At 59.1% G+C, this 14,638-nt stretch overlaps 1 protein-coding gene across 4 annotated transcripts in view; it reads left to right on the top strand.

Moving 5' to 3' along the window:
- HIC2 (HIC ZBTB transcriptional repressor 2) overlaps positions 1–14,315 on the top strand; it is a 31,665-nt gene extending 17,350 nt beyond the window's left edge. For 3 of the 4 annotated variants that reach the window (XM_058532022.1, XM_058532020.1, XM_058532021.1), the window contains 2 exons: positions 10,587–10,684; positions 12,425–14,315. In XM_058532022.1, coding sequence (XP_058388005.1) covers positions 10,659–10,684; positions 12,425–14,249 — 1,851 coding nt within the window. In that variant the 5' untranslated portion in view covers positions 10,587–10,658 and the 3' untranslated portion in view covers positions 14,250–14,315. Of the gene's footprint in view, positions 1–10,586; positions 10,685–12,214; positions 12,318–12,424 lie in introns of all 4 variants that reach the window. The other variant, XM_058532023.1, reaches the window with a different exon arrangement.
- The last annotated feature ends 323 nt before the right edge of the window (positions 14,316–14,638 follow it).

The following is a 14,638-nucleotide window of genomic DNA, read 5'->3' as shown; positions in this document are numbered from 1 at the left end:
ACCCGCCCTCCCAGGTATAGCGGCCCTGGCTTCTGTTGCTTTCTATTCGTTAGGACAGAGTGGTATTTTCTGGGCATCTCCTGTGGGCCTGAACCCTCTGAAGCCCTTGTTCAGGCATTGTTGCCATAGTTGCCCGGCTGTGTGGCCCTGCTCTATTTGCGGGGTCTCTGTGGGTCAGGTGATGTGAGGGGATGCTCAGCAAGTGTCTCACAGCTTTAACTCCCGGCTCCTCCCCGTGTCTGGAAGGTCTTGTGTCCTTCTCACCTCTCTTTGGGACCTCTGCACAGAGCACGCTAGCTTCCTCAGTAGACTTGGAGATTGTGCTCCAGGTTACTTACAGGAGTCTTAACCAGAGGGTGTAAATTACGTTTGCACACATATGGACATAAATAGTGGGAAACATACACCCTTGCTCCCCACTCCATGTAAGAAACAGCCCCCAGGACCCCAGGGCGCCCACCTGTGCTGCTCCCTGGCTCATCCCGCCTCCCTCCAGGAGTCACTCTTGTCTGCATTGTGGGTTAACGATTCCCTGGCTTTTCTTTGTCGCTTCTCTGCACTTGTCTGCATCCTTGGACAGCTCTGCCCTTTGTGTACATGGAGCTGGGTGCTAGTCACTCTTTGGAGACTCACCGGAGTGCTGCGTGTGCTGCAGTTCCTGCGTTCCTGTCCCCCACTTGGAGTGTTCCACGGGGGCGCCATCCCCCACTTCATCATGTGGCCCGCTGGCAGGGAGCATTTGGGTTGTTTCAGGGTTTTTCTTTATGCTGCCTCCTCAGCGGCCTAGTTTTCACCACCCCTTTCTCTGGGCAGAGAAGTGGCTATTTATTTTGTTTTCTGTCTCTAACCCCAGTGCCTTAATGCTGAACAATCCTGCCAGCGCCACCGAGACTCCATGTTAAAAGTAGAGTGAGGGCCGGCCCTGTGGCTTAGCGGTTAAGTGCGTGCGCTCCGATGCAGGCGGCCCGGGTTCGGATCCCGGGCGCGCACAGACGCACTGCTTCTCCGGCCATGCTGAGGCCGCGTCCCACATACAGCAACTAGAAGAATGTGCAACTATGACATACAACTATCGCCTGGGGCTTTAGGGGAAAAATAAATAAAAAAAAAAAAAAAAAAAAAAAAGTAGAGTGAAACTCGGTGAGCATTTCTTCCCTGAGTCTGAGTGGATCCCTCTGTCTGATTCCCTGTCTGAGCTCTTGGCCTCTCCTCTCTTATACCCTTCAGGGTACCTGCTGGACGGGTGAGACCTCTTCTTTGGAAAGTGCCACACCTGGAGGCTTTTCGGGCACAGGACCCCAGAGTGTAATATTTCCTATAGCAGTTCCCTAATTTTGTCCTTAAAAATGGCTTTTTAAAAACTCTGGTGGAAGCAACTAGAAGGATGTGCAGCTATGACATACAACTATCTACTGGGGCTTTGGGGGAAAAAAAGTAAATAAATAAAATTATATAAAAAATTATTAAAACTCTGGTGGAGGGCTGGCCCCATGGCTTAGCGGTTAATTGCGGACGCTCTGCTACTGGCGGCCTGGGTTCGGATCCCGGGTGTGCACCGATGCACCACTTGTCTGGTCATGCTGAGGCCGTGTCCCACATACACCAGCTAGAAGGATGTGCAACTATGACATACAACTGTCTACCGGGGCTTTGGGGGGAAAAAGGAGGAGGATTGGCAATAGATGTTAGCTCAGAGCTGGTCTTCCTCAGCAAAAAGAGGAGGATTAGCATGGATGTTAGCTCAGGGCTGATCTTCCTCACAAAAAAAAAAAAAAAAACTCGGGTGGATGTCCAAGGTGTCTCTACTTGTTTTTTTTTTTTTTTAAGATTTTATTTATTTATTTATTTTCCCCCCAAAGCCCCAGTAGATAGTTGTATGTCATAGCTGCACATCCTTCTAGTTGCTGTATGTGGGACGCGGCCTCAGCATGGCCAGAGAAGCGGTGCATCGGTGCGCGCCCAGGATCCGAACCCGGGCCGCCGGCAGCGGAGCGCGCGCACTTAACCGCTAAGCCACGGGGCCGGCCCAGCCTCTTGTAAGATGGACACTCCATCCTGGATGTGGCCACTCTCCCTCTGTCCTGTTAGCATTCTGCTTTTAGTCTTGTGATTGTTATTGGTTGGTGGTTTCAGGAGGTTACTGCCTGGCTTGGGTCCACTTACTACTCAGGACTGAAACTGGGCCCTGCTTCCCCTCCTGAGTGTTTTCTGTGTACTGTATCGAATCACATGAGAAGTGTGCACAGTCGTGAGCCACTGCTCCAAGGATTCTTCACAGAGGGACATGCTTGTGAACCAGCATCCAGAACGAGAAGCAACCCCAGAAGCAACCCCACGTGTGTTCTTTGAGTCACCCCCTCTACCCCCCAGCCCCTCCCCTCACCCCTAGCCCCTGGATTTGTGCTGCCTACTTTCCAACTTGAACTTGTATGAATGGAATCGTAGCGCATAGTCTCTTTTGGGTCTGACCTCTTTGCTGAACAAGTATGCTTGAGAGATTCATCTGTGTGTGCGTAGGTCAGACCGTATGCCATTGCCAACAATCAACTATTTTTGACCTATAAAAGGCAAATTCGTATGGTTCAACCTAAACGTGCAGTCCTGCTCACTGCTGGGTATAGTCCCTGAGCCTTCGGCTGCCTCTTCGCCTGCAGGTGCTGGGCTCCTGTGGGCGGGGCCACTGTGCACGTGCCTTCCTGGGTTTTGGTGCACTTGCGGGGGGTTTCTGTTGGTGTATCCCTTGGAGTGGGCTTCTGGGCCACAGGGTTTCCACATTTTCAGTCTTGGTCTTATTTTAAAATACGACCCTTCTCTTCTCTCCCTGGGGATATTCTTTTAGTCTTTGTTCAGCTAATTACACCCCATCGTTACTGCCTGGCATCATCAGTTCCTCTTCAGCGTGCCATCTCAGTCTTTTCCCGGCCAGGAGGCTCATGCCATGTTGTGGCTCAGGGCAGAGGTCCCTTAATGCCAGCTTGCCTCAGTTTTTACTAGCCTGTGACGACAGTGTGGGGAAGGACTCCTCTACATTGAGAGGCGGTTCTTCCTGCTTTACGGGCATGAAATGTTTTCTTGTATGAAGTGATGATGATAGAAGAGGATAGGGGTTTGGTGGGTTGTTTTCGTTTTGTATTTTCAATTCTTTTAGAGGCCTTGGTTGGCATAAGAAATTATTAGCTGCTAGGATTGGTTTTGAAACTGTGAAGTTGGAGAGTCTCTCTCCTGGAGCTGTGGGCCAGGCAGCTGCCGCTCTGTGACTCAGCTGTGACTCGTGTCTTCCCCTGGGGCTCAGTTATCTCATCTGAAGGGTGTCTTGGGGCAGGTGAGATGGCCCTGATAGTCCTTTCCAGCAGGGAAGCTCCCCAGTGCCCTTCAGGCTCCTTGCATGTGGAATTGCTACCTGTTTACCGCTGTGCCATCCCTGCTTGTCCGTCCTTCGCCGAGATCTCTGCTTGCCGCCCACACACAGATCCCTCCGCCCGTGGCCACTGTCCTGGCTCCGAGATGCCTCTGGTAACCAGACTCAGCCTCACCGTCTCACATTCCAGGTGCACCGTTTTTATTAATGGCTTTCTGGGCTTGTTTACTTGGGAAATGTGTCTTCCCTTTTGGGGCTGTCTCTTTCCTCTTGCCCTGCATTGAGAGGTTGAGCACTTTACTGCTTGCAGAGCGTTGGGCGTCCCGGGCGGTGGAAAACAACCCACCCCGGTGCTTCCCAGACTTGAGTGTGCCTGCGAGTCCCTCGGGGTTAAAATGTGGGTTCTGGTTCTGAGGTCTGGAGTGAGGCCTGAGCCTCTGCATTTCTCGAGAGTTCTTAGGTGCTACTGCTGGTCCTTGGACCATGCCCGAGGACGAGCAAGACGAGTAGGAAGTGGGGCTGGGGGCACAGGAGCCAGCACACCGGGGCCTGTTTGCCTGCTGACTGAAGTAGCTCCTGGATTGTCACTTGTTCCCTGCCTAATAGGGATGGCAGGTTCCCCTGCTCTGCTGTGCTGTTGGCCCACCCACCCTGTCAGCCTCCCACACGCTCTCCCTGCCTCCAGGCTCCTGTTCCGTTGCTGAACCTTTTACCAACAGCTCAAGCCCCCTTCCCGGGGTGGGGAGGGACGTGCAATGTGGGGGAGAGTCTGGAGGTGAGCCTAGTTTTTGTAATGAGAATCATAATCTCAAATTAGTATTTCCCTTCAGGCAGCATTCCCTTGCCTCTCCCCAGTAGCACTCATGGTCCTGGCCCAGCTCAGAACTCTTGGCCAGACTGTGCCAGGCCTGGGGCCTTTTGGCAGCACCTTGCACTTCGCCTTTCCTGGTGCCAGCTAGCCAGTTGTGCCAGCACCAGCAGGGGAACAGCTGCAGGTCCCCAAGGCTGCTCTGGAGAAGCAAGGGTCAGGGCCATGGGACCCGGTGCTGTGCAGGCCGGAGCCTCCTGCCTGGTCTCCCCTCGCTGCAGCACTTCCCAGCCTTTTCCTCATGCTGCCAAGTTACCTCCGAGCCTCCTCACCTCTCCAAAGGGAGTGCACGTGTGGGAAGGTGGTCGGGGCCCAGGCTGTTCCTGGCCCAGCGTGGGCAGCATGGGATCTTCTGTGAGGCCCATGGGGATTTTAGAACAGACTTGGGGAAGTGAGGCTGGGATGGGCACCACCTCCCTCACTGTTCAGGGCCAGCAGTGGGTGGGCAGTGGTGCTGGCTTGAGGGACGGAGAAGGAAGCCAGCCCCAGGTCCCGATCACAGTGTCACCGACACGCTGAGTGGAACTCGAGTGTTTATTTCGTAGGAGCTGCGTCAGAGGGAGGGCTGGGCTCCTGGCATTCGTTGAGCATGTTGCTTTCCAGGAGGATGGTCTGGGAGAAGAGCCAGGAGCTGCTGGCTGGCATCCAGGAGCTGTGCTGGCTTACACGGCTGGGCTTGCCCAGAGTGGTGAGTCCAACCCACCAGCAACCCATGCCTGGAGGGACAGGCCAGAGCTGTTGGTCGAGGAAGCCAAGGGTGTTTTTAGAGGAGCAGCCGGCACAGGCTGGGCCCCCAAAGCAGGCTGTATGACAAGGCCAGAAGCTTCTCACTGCCCCCAGGTGGTGGAGGAGCTGGGCTGACCCTCTGAGCTGAGCTCAGGAGAATGCAGCCCAGGTGAGGCCCTGCTGTGATAGGGAGGGGACGGTGTTGACCGAGGCCCTTTTCCTGGGACCCTGGGGAGGGTGGCACTGCTGTGAGTGGCATGCCTGCCCTGTCCCTTGGGTAGAGGGAGTCTGACAGCAGCCCTGGAGTCAGGCTTTGAGTCTTTACTCTGCCACCTGCTCACTCTTGTGACCTTGGGCAAGTTGCTTAACCCCCAGAACTCTGTCTTCTTATCTGACACTGGAGGTGGAGATAACACCTCAGTCTTCCCCTCGGGCAGGCCACCAGGGCAGATGTGGCCCTACGTGGCCAGCATGGTGTAGGGCTAGACCTTGGCGGGTGGTGAAGAGGGGAGAGGCTCCCAGCCCTGTTGGGATGGGAAAGGCTTCCAGGAGGAATCATTCCCTTAAGCAGAGAAGGGGGGAGGGGGGAAGGAGGAGGAGGAGGACTCTAGTCCTGGGGCAGGATGAGCGGAATCCTGGGCTTGTGGCTGCACAGGGCTGGTGGGTGGGTTGGGGGCTGAGCCTTGGGCTCTTCTGGATCCTGGGCTGCTTGTACTTTCCAGGCAGTCTCCACTGTGCCCTGGAGCTGCTCTCCTGTAGCTTGGGAGGGGCCAGGCCCTTAGGGAAAAGAAGCAGTGCCCGCACTTGTTGGGGCCACACCTGGAGCACCAGGTGACCATAGTGGGGGTTGGCTGGGACCAGGGCTTGGGGGCCAGCGTGGCTGGGCCCTCTCTGACTCAGTTGTGCTTAAACCCCTGGTGTGGAAACCGCCTGGTGACTGTACCATACCCAGCACCACCCCTGTGCCTGGCATGCCTTGTGCCCCCCACCTGGCAGTGGAGCTCTGGGTGGGCAGTGGGCGGCCCCCCCCATCAGCTGGAAGGTTCTTGTGTCACTCTGTAACTTCCGGCTAGGTGTTCCTTGACCAGGAGATGGTTAAGGTGAGAGAACAGTCTCGTGTTGGGTGCCTTGGGGTAGGCTCGGTGGAGCCGCTCCTGGTCCCCCAGCATATCTCCAGGCCTCCTGCGAGGCCTCCCTGGGGAAGGTGGGGAAGGCCACTAGGGAGGGAGGTGGGGTGACAAGGTTCCTAGGAGATCTGGGCCAAAAGGCCTGCCCTTCTCTCCAGGGCCCTCTGTCTTGGCTGGGTTTGGGCTGGGGAAAGTTTCGTGAAATCTGGAGGCATTTCAGTGAAGGTGCCCATGGTTGCCTCTGAGGGGGAACTCGCTCCTGTCCTCAGGGGATCAGGCATTGAGTAGAAGGAACAACATTCTTCTGGGGGACACTGTTCATGAGGGTCAGGAGTGCCAGCTGCGGCACTGCACACTGAGTTTGGGCCCCAGAGGTGGGCCCAAAGGTGCGTGTGGGATGCGCTCCTCTGTCTCCAGGAGGGACAGAGTGCCTGCTGCCAGGCCCTAGGGAGGCAGGGCTGCCCGCCTGGTCTCTAGAGGGCACCGCTTGGGGGCCAAATGACCTGAGCAGTTCTGGGTGCCCAGGCCTCCTGGAGCCCAGGCTCTGGGCATGGGGTGTGTCCAGGCTGAGTTGGGGCAGCTCCCGTCAGAATTGGGGGTTAGAATTGTTCTCCTTGTTTTCTGCCTAAGTAAGAATCACTTTCATCTTAAAAACCTCCTCTCATGGCTTCTAAAGGTGCTGGACCAGAGCACACTCTCCTGCTTTTTGCGGGGTGCTAGGAAGAGAGGCCTGGAGGTGGCCCCTGAGGCCGTGTGGACTGCCTAAGGCAGTGAGGGCCCCCATGGGGTGCTGCTCCATGGGTCAGGAGGCTCTGGGCCCTGCCCTCTGCCGTACTCATTGGCCCTTTGGCTGGTGTGTGTTTGCGGGGCAGGGAGGGGATCTGAGGGGTGTCCTTGGCCTGGGGCTTCGACTGCTTGCTGGAGATGCACGAGGGCTGCCCAGCCACGAAGGAGCTAGAGGGATAGGGATCTTCTCCTGCCATGGCTGCTTTGCCCTCACGAGCTGCTTCCTGTGTGCCCACAGGCTTCTGAAGTTGAACCAGCACCCCAGGGTGGGCTGAAAGCCAGCCGCGGGGAGGGGGGCTGCACCCATGGCCACAGACATGGTCCTCCACACTGCCAGTCCCAGGCCTTCCTGCCCCGTGGGGAGGTGAGAGGTGAGCGGTTGGAGTGCGCGCTGGGGCCAAGGCTGGGCTGTATGTGCAAAGATGGGATGGGCTCTGCCTCAACACTTGGGCTCTGGGGGCGTGTGGGCCAGCGGGGCCAGTGTGCCTGGTGTATGGCCGCGCCTGGGAGCTGTGAGCTGGTGGTAAGCTGCTGAGATGGGCATGTCCTGTGAAAGCCTCTGTTCTTTCTCTCTTTTTGCTTGGAGTTTTTTCCCCATTTGAGGTAAAATTTACATACAACATGGTACCCAAATCTCAAGTGACCCCTTGAGTTTTGACCAGTGAGTGCAACCACCTTAACCCAGACTCCTGCCAAGGCATGGAGCTGCTCTCACCCTAGAAGTTTCCTTCTGCCCCTTCCCAGACAGTGCCCCTCTGACCCTCCACAGGCTGTGCTGATTTTGTTTCTCTCACAGATCAGTTCTCCCTGTTCTAGAATTTGGCGTAAATGGAATCATGCAGTCTGTACACTTGTGTAAGATTTCCCTCACTCGGCGTGATTTTGAGATTCATCCATGTTTGTGCATCAGTCTGCTCTGTTGGTTTCTTTAGAATTTTAAAAGTAATACGTACTTATTTTAAATTTTGAATATTACAGAAATGAACATACAGAAACTATAGTTTTTCTATAATTCCACTCCCCAAAGATAACCTCATTTAGCAATTGGGTGTGTGTGCCCCAAGATATTTCTTTCTAGGATGGCAGTGCCCAGTTGGGCCTTCGATATGGTAGTTGAGGAGGGTGGACAGGGAGGAGCACAGAGGGGATGTGGGGCGCTCCGGCCAGCTTCCCTGGCTCAGCTGTGAGGGCCTGACCTTCTCTCGGGTCTGTGCTGCCAGTGCCTGAAGTGTCTGGGGCATCTGGGCCCTGGGCCTGCACTTGGTGTGTGTCGGGGGTGGGCGGGCGGGCAAGCAGGTGGGCGTGCCTCTCTGGCTTTTCTGTGGCGAGGCCCTGGAGGGGAAGAAAAGGAAATGAGTGCTCAGCTAGGACCTGTCCCAGTTTGCCATGTAACAACCCTATTGGGTACGTGGGTGTTGACCATTCTGTAAGCAAGGATCCGGGAAGGTAATCCAGATCTCTCTGTTCATTCCCTCATACTGTGTTCCTGAGAGCGCAGCGCTGGCCCTCCCCAAGGATTGTGTTCCTGCCTTTCCCTGCCGGGATCAGCCTGGCTGGAGACACCCACCCACCCACCTGCAAAGGGCCAGGTCTTGGCCTTGGAGGAGGACCTGACTGTCCCACTGCCCCAAATCCTGGGCTTCTGGGAGCCAGCGCTCCAGGAAGGCAGTGGGGCTGCGCTGGGTGTGGGATCCTTGGGGCTGATAGGCATGCTGCCTGGGCCTGCTGCCACGGGGCTGCTGGGTGCCAGGAGCCAGTGCCAGGCAGTGTCCTCATTCCAGCCTTTGGTGGGCTCCTGCCAGGGCTGGACACCAGCCTCTGGACCCAGTGGGGCATTGCACTGCCAGCTTGCTGGGCCAGCCTCCACAATCGTGTTTCCAGTTACCTGAGGCTGGGGCTTCTGGAGGGGCGATGCTTGCTGCTCCCACACCTGGCAGTGAAGGGGAGCACAGAGGTCTCTTGCTGTTGTCATTTAGGCTGGGAGGAAAAGAGCAGTGCTTCGTAGGGGTCCTGGCCCTGCAGCACTGGGGCATGTGGCCCCCTCACCTGGGGTGAGGTTGCATCATTGCTTGCCAATGTAGTGGTAGCCCAAACTGTACTCAGCCTGGGGTGAACGCCAGGCAAGGCGGCATTGTGCTGGCTGTGAACTCCCAGCAGGCAGCTCCGCCAGTGCCTCACTGAGTTGGAAGGCACAGTGAGGCCGGCTCTGCCCTGTCCTGCTGAGTGTCCCTGTGGGGAATCACGTCTGACTCAGCCTGAGAGACCTTGGTCCAATACTCGGCCTTTCCCAGGCTGGTAAAGTGCCTGGTGGTGCTGGGCAGTGGGCACCTACACAGGGCCCCTGAGTCCTGTTCTGCCACCCACTCCCTGCACGATGTCCAGGTGTTGGTCTGATTTTTGACAAGGGCCAGTGACCCCTCGTTGCAGGTCTAGCACGTGCTGAGACAGGCCACTGGGGGAGTTGGCCTGAGGTCCTGCGGGGAACAGGCTGGGTAGCGTAGGGTTGTGCCATGGGTGTCTGGTTGGCTCAAACACATATGTGTGCCTTCCTGTCCATTCTTCCGGGCGACTGTCACTAGCTTTGTGGTGGCCTCTGTCCCCTTTCCCAAGGCTGGGCTTGGCTCTGTCCCGCTGGGCTTGGCTCTGTCCCGCTGGCCTCATCCAGCCGAGGAGCCTGGGCTCTCCACACAGGCTGGGGGCCCAGCCCACCCTCATTAAATGTAGATGCTCTTAGGCTGTTGGACCTACTGGGCAGTTGGTGGGATCCTGGACCAGCCATGCCCCCCCACCCCTGTGAGAGAGGAGCCATGCTGGGCCTGGAGAGACAGCTGGCAGGCTGGAGCTGAGGCCTCCCAGCCACCCCGCACCCCGGGTCTGGTCACATTCCTGAGGGACCTGCTGAGCCTCCCTGGGCCTGGGGGTGGGGGAAGGGCAGGCAGGGATGGGCTCTAGGCTGCTGCTGACCTCCTCCCCCACCCCTGGCTCCGTTCCAGGGAGCCCAGGCCTGCTCGTGTCAGGCCTGCCCGTGTGGGGTATAAGGAACCAGAACCTAAGAACTCCCCCTTCCCGCAGGACCTGAAGCTCTGAGGGACAGAGGGAGCACACCCGCATCTGGCGGCAGCTGCCAGCAGCTTTGGCAAGCTGGTATTGAAAGGCCGAGCTTGCGAAAACTCCTGCGAGGGGAGGCCATGTGGTTGGGCTGGGCAGGAGGGGGCTGGGCCCTCTGCAGGGAGGGGGTGAGAACAGATCGAGAAGAGAAGGAGGCAGGAGAGCCAGAAGCGGTTGAGACTGGTTCTTATAAATAGCCCATTGCACCAGTGCCTCCAATTTTGACCTTTTGTTATGTAAATGTGGCCAGCCTGGAAAGGGCCTTGCCCAGGCCTCCTGCCACCACGCCTGCCCGCTGGGAATTGTGTGCCTGCCACCAGCTTCCTCAGGCCCAGGTGGCTCTTGGAGTACCCTAAATCTCCTGGGTTGGGGGTGGGAAGAGGGTGCAGTGCTGCCGAGCTCCCCAGACCCGCGACCATCCCTGCCCCTGGGCCTGACTGCGGGCACTGTGGCCACTGTCTTCTGCCTGGCTGCCCTTGGCATCCCAGCCAGAGAGACCCCTGAACCTTCCTGGGAGCGAAGGCTCGTACCAGGTGCCTTCCCCTTCACTGTCCCACCCTTCTTCCCTTGCTGATGCCTGTCTGGGTGACCATGTCCATCTTCTCCTCCCCAGGTGACCAGGCATTGATGCACCCCCAGGGAGGCCACGTACTCAAGGAGGCCACCCCCGCTGGCTGCTGCTCACATGGTTTCTGGGCCCCTGGCACTCCGGTAGGCTGGGGAGGGGGAGCTCGCAGGGTCAAGGGGTGGGGATGTGGGGGAAGGAGGACGTCTGCCTGCTCCTTCTGGGGCTTTCCGGGCGGCCCACCCAGCCATGCAGCTCTCGGCCTGCATCGTGGCCTGTGGTCCTTCGTGTGCACACAGCACCGGGCAGCGTGGAGGGGAGGCTGGGGCCTGTTGCCCTCGGCCGGAGGAGGAGCGGCTGCTGTGGGCTCACAGCCTCTCAGAGGACGGGACCTCTTGCCCTCAGCCCATCCCCTTGCCAGGCTTGGAACACCAGGCGTCTGGGGTGCTGGCGGAGCTGACACGGCATTTCCCTGGGGCTGGGTATCCTGGCCAGTGTGGGAGCCGGGCCTTGGGCTCTTTGTCCCCACTTGGCTGGTTGGGGGGCAGGGAGTGGAGGAGGCTTGGTTCCTGGGCTCCAGCCTCTGAGCCCTGGCTGAGCAGCCTTGCAAGGCTGGGCTGGCCAAGCAGGTGCTTGCTGCCTCCTGCTGTCAGGCCCCAAGTGCTAGTCCTCGTGTGCTCACGGGGTATATGTGATTGTTGGAGTCTCCCTCTGTCTTTGCAAACAAGGGCAGATGTGGGGCAGGGGGAGCATTTGTGACACATTTGTGCCTTCCTGTGCCTGCCGAGGGAGGCAGGGCTGGGCACCCTGTAGGAGCAGGAGATCCCAGATAGCTCAGAGCAGTCAGTTCCTGTCAGAGATCGGGCTCTGAGTGGAAGGATGTGAAGGCACCCTCGTCTACTTCGTGGCACAGAGCTGCCTGCGGGAGGACACATGTTCCCCAAGGGCCTGGAGGGGGCAGGGAGCCACGGCCTTGCACTGTGGGCCCTGCTGCTTAGTGGGGTGGGCATGTGGTTGGAGCACCCTGCTGCCAGAGACCTACGTGCACTCTGACACTCAGCCCGCCTGCAGGGCTCCTGTGGGCCAGAGGCCTCTGCATGGTTATTACTTCATGTCATCAGTTAGTGTCTGTGCCAGTCTGGGGTGGCCAGCTGGCTGCCTTTTCCAGGCCCAGAGGGTGCTGCCCTTCCCAGAAAGGACCCAGGGCCCAGGCAGGGCTAGGGGCTTGCCCAGGCTACCTTCTCCATCCACACCTGGAGGCTGCAGTGTCTGGAGGCAGGAACGTGATGTTGGTGAACCTAAAGTCTTGGGAAGCCTCTAAGGTTGTTTGAGAGGCACCCAGTGGTGAGCAGAGGCTGCAGGCCTGAGTTGGTCAACGTAGTATTTAAGGAAAAGGAACCTTCTTTTAGCACTGGGTGATTTCACCTGAAAGTCTGGATTTCTAGCTTGTCCTGAAAGCTGAGAAGCTGTATGCCTACGTGGGCAGTAAGCCTGCCCAGGGCCTCCTGCTCCCCTCAGTCCCAGCTGGTTATTTTTGGGTCCCCTTGGGCATGTGGTCAACTCCTTTAGTGTGGAGATGGTACCCTGGGTTGCAGAGCCAAATTCAAATCCCATTTTCACTTCTTGGCCGTATGTGCCCTTCATTGTCTTCTGCTTCTATTTTCAAATCCTTGCAGATGGGGCCAGTGTTGCTGTCCCTTCTGAGGCAGCATGAGTCCTTGGTGGGCAGTGTGAATTCCCTCCCTGTAGACTGTGCCTGAGGAGGTGACCAGCGGCCAGGTCAGTGCGGAGGCCTCTCTGAGCGCCACTGCGGCCGCGCCCTGGCCTGGGGCCCTTGCGCAAGGGTCCCTGTCAGCTAACGCATGCGTGCCTGTTCTTGCCCACAGGTGGTGCGCGTGGGCAGGGCGCGGGGACATGGGGCCCGACATGGAGCTGCCCAGCCACTCGAAGCAGCTCCTGCTGCAGCTCAACCAGCAGAGGACAAAGGGCTTTCTGTGTGACGTCATCATCATGGTGGAGAACTCCATCTTCCGGGCCCACAAGAACGTCCTGGCTGCCAGCAGCATTTACTTTAAGTCCCTGGTCCTGCATGACAACCTCATCAACCTGGACACAGACATGGTCAGCTCCACAGTGTTCCAGCAGATCCTGGACTTCATCTACACGGGCAAGCTGCTGCCCAGCGACCAGCCAGCCGAGCCCAACTTCAGCACTCTCCTCACTGCCGCCAGCTACCTCCAGCTGCCCGAGCTGGCAGCCCTCTGCCGCCGCAAACTCAAGCGAGCCGGCAAGCCCTTTGGCTCTGGACGAGTGGGGGCCACCGGCATGGGGCGGCCCCCCCGCAGCCAGCGGCTATCCGCAGCCTCCGTCATCCAGGCCCGGTATCCAGGGCTTGTGGATGGGCACAAGGGGGCCCACACTCCCCAGGAGCTCCCCCAGGCCAAAGGCTCAGATGACGAGCTCTTCCTCAGCAGCTCGAACCAGGAGAGTGCTCACGGCCCGGGCCGGACCGTCTGTCCAGCCAGCGGGGAGGCCGGTCTGGGCGGCTGCAGTACTAATGGGAGCAGTGCGGGCTGCGAGCAGGAACTGGGCCTAGACCTGTCTAAGAAGAGCCCCCCCCTGCCCCCCACGACCCCCGGTCCCCCACTCACCCCAGATGACCCGGCCCAGCTAAGCGACAGTCAGCATGGCTCGCCCCTCTCGGCCTCTGCCCTTCCCGTTGCCAACAGTGCCTCTTATGCCGAACTGGGGGGCACTCCTAATGAGCCCATGGATCTGGAGGGGGCCGACGACAACCACCTGAGCCTGCTGGAGGGGCCCGGTGGGCAGCCCCGGAAGAGCCTCCGGCACTTGGCCCGCAAGAAGGAGTGGAGCAAGAAGGAGCCCATGGCAGGTTCCCCCTTTGAGCGGAGAGAAGCGGGGCCCAAGGGCCCCTGCCCCGGGGAGGAGGGTGAGGGGCTCGGGGACAGGGTTCCCAATGGCATCCTGGCCAGTAGTGTGGCAGGGGGTGGCCCTGGCGGGCCCTACGGGGAGCCCCCGTACCCCTGCAAGGAGGAGGAGGAGAACGGCAAGGATGGGAGCGAGGACAGCGGGCAGAGCGGAAGCGAGGGGGGCAGTGGCCACATGGGCGCCCACTACGTGTACCGGCAGGAGGGCTACGAGACGGTGTCCTATGGGGATAACCTGTACGTGTGCATCCCCTGCGCCAAAGGCTTCCCCAGTTCCGAGCAGCTCAACGCCCATGTGGAGACGCACACGGAGGAGGAGCTGTTCATCAAGGAGGAGGGTGCCTACGAGACGGGCAGCGGGGGCGCAGAGGAGGAGGCCGAGGACCTGTCGGCGCCCAGCTCGGCCTACGCGGCTGAGCCCCGGCCCTTCAAGTGCTCCGTCTGCGAGAAGACCTACAAGGACCCGGCCACGCTGCGGCAGCACGAGAAGACGCACTGGCTGACACGGCCCTTCCCCTGCAACATCTGCGGCAAGATGTTCACTCAGCGCGGCACCATGACACGCCACATGCGCAGCCACCTGGGCCTGAAGCCCTTTGCCTGCGATGAGTGCGGCATGCGCTTCACCCGCCAGTACCGCCTCACCGAGCACATGCGCGTGCACTCGGGCGAGAAGCCCTATGAGTGCCAGCTCTGCGGGGGCAAGTTCACCCAGCAGCGCAACCTCATCAGCCACCTGCGCATGCACACCTCCCCCTCCTAGAAGCCAAAGACCCTTCTCCTGGCCTGAGGGCACCCTCTGCAGACTCGCCCTCGGGAGCCAGCGGAAGGAGGCCAGGCAGGCGGGGCCAGGACCCCCAGGTCCAGCAGGGGGGGCTCTTGGCACCTCTGGCCAGTCCCCACACCCAGAGCTTTAATCCACAGTTTGTACCAAGGGAAGAGAGAGGAGGGCGGCCGGTGGGCCCGAGCCCTGCGTGCATGTTGATGGTGTGCGGTCTACCTCCCAATCCCGCCCAGGCCCCTGGCTCCCGAGAGGGCCACCGCAGGGCTGATGGGAGCAGGTCATGAGGGTCTCGCTGGGACCCCGCCCCTTTCCCCGCAGGCCTGGTTGGAGCAGGGGGCAGTGGGGACCTCCCTCCGTGCTTGGGGAGG

This window comes from Diceros bicornis, chromosome 35, assembly GCF_020826845.1.
Source record: "Diceros bicornis minor isolate mBicDic1 chromosome 35, mDicBic1.mat.cur, whole genome shotgun sequence".
In the NCBI taxonomy this organism is placed as follows: Eukaryota; Metazoa; Chordata; class Mammalia; order Perissodactyla; family Rhinocerotidae; genus Diceros; species Diceros bicornis.
The sequence above is the reverse complement of the archived record's forward strand: the minus strand, read 5'-3'. Positions and strand labels throughout refer to the sequence as shown.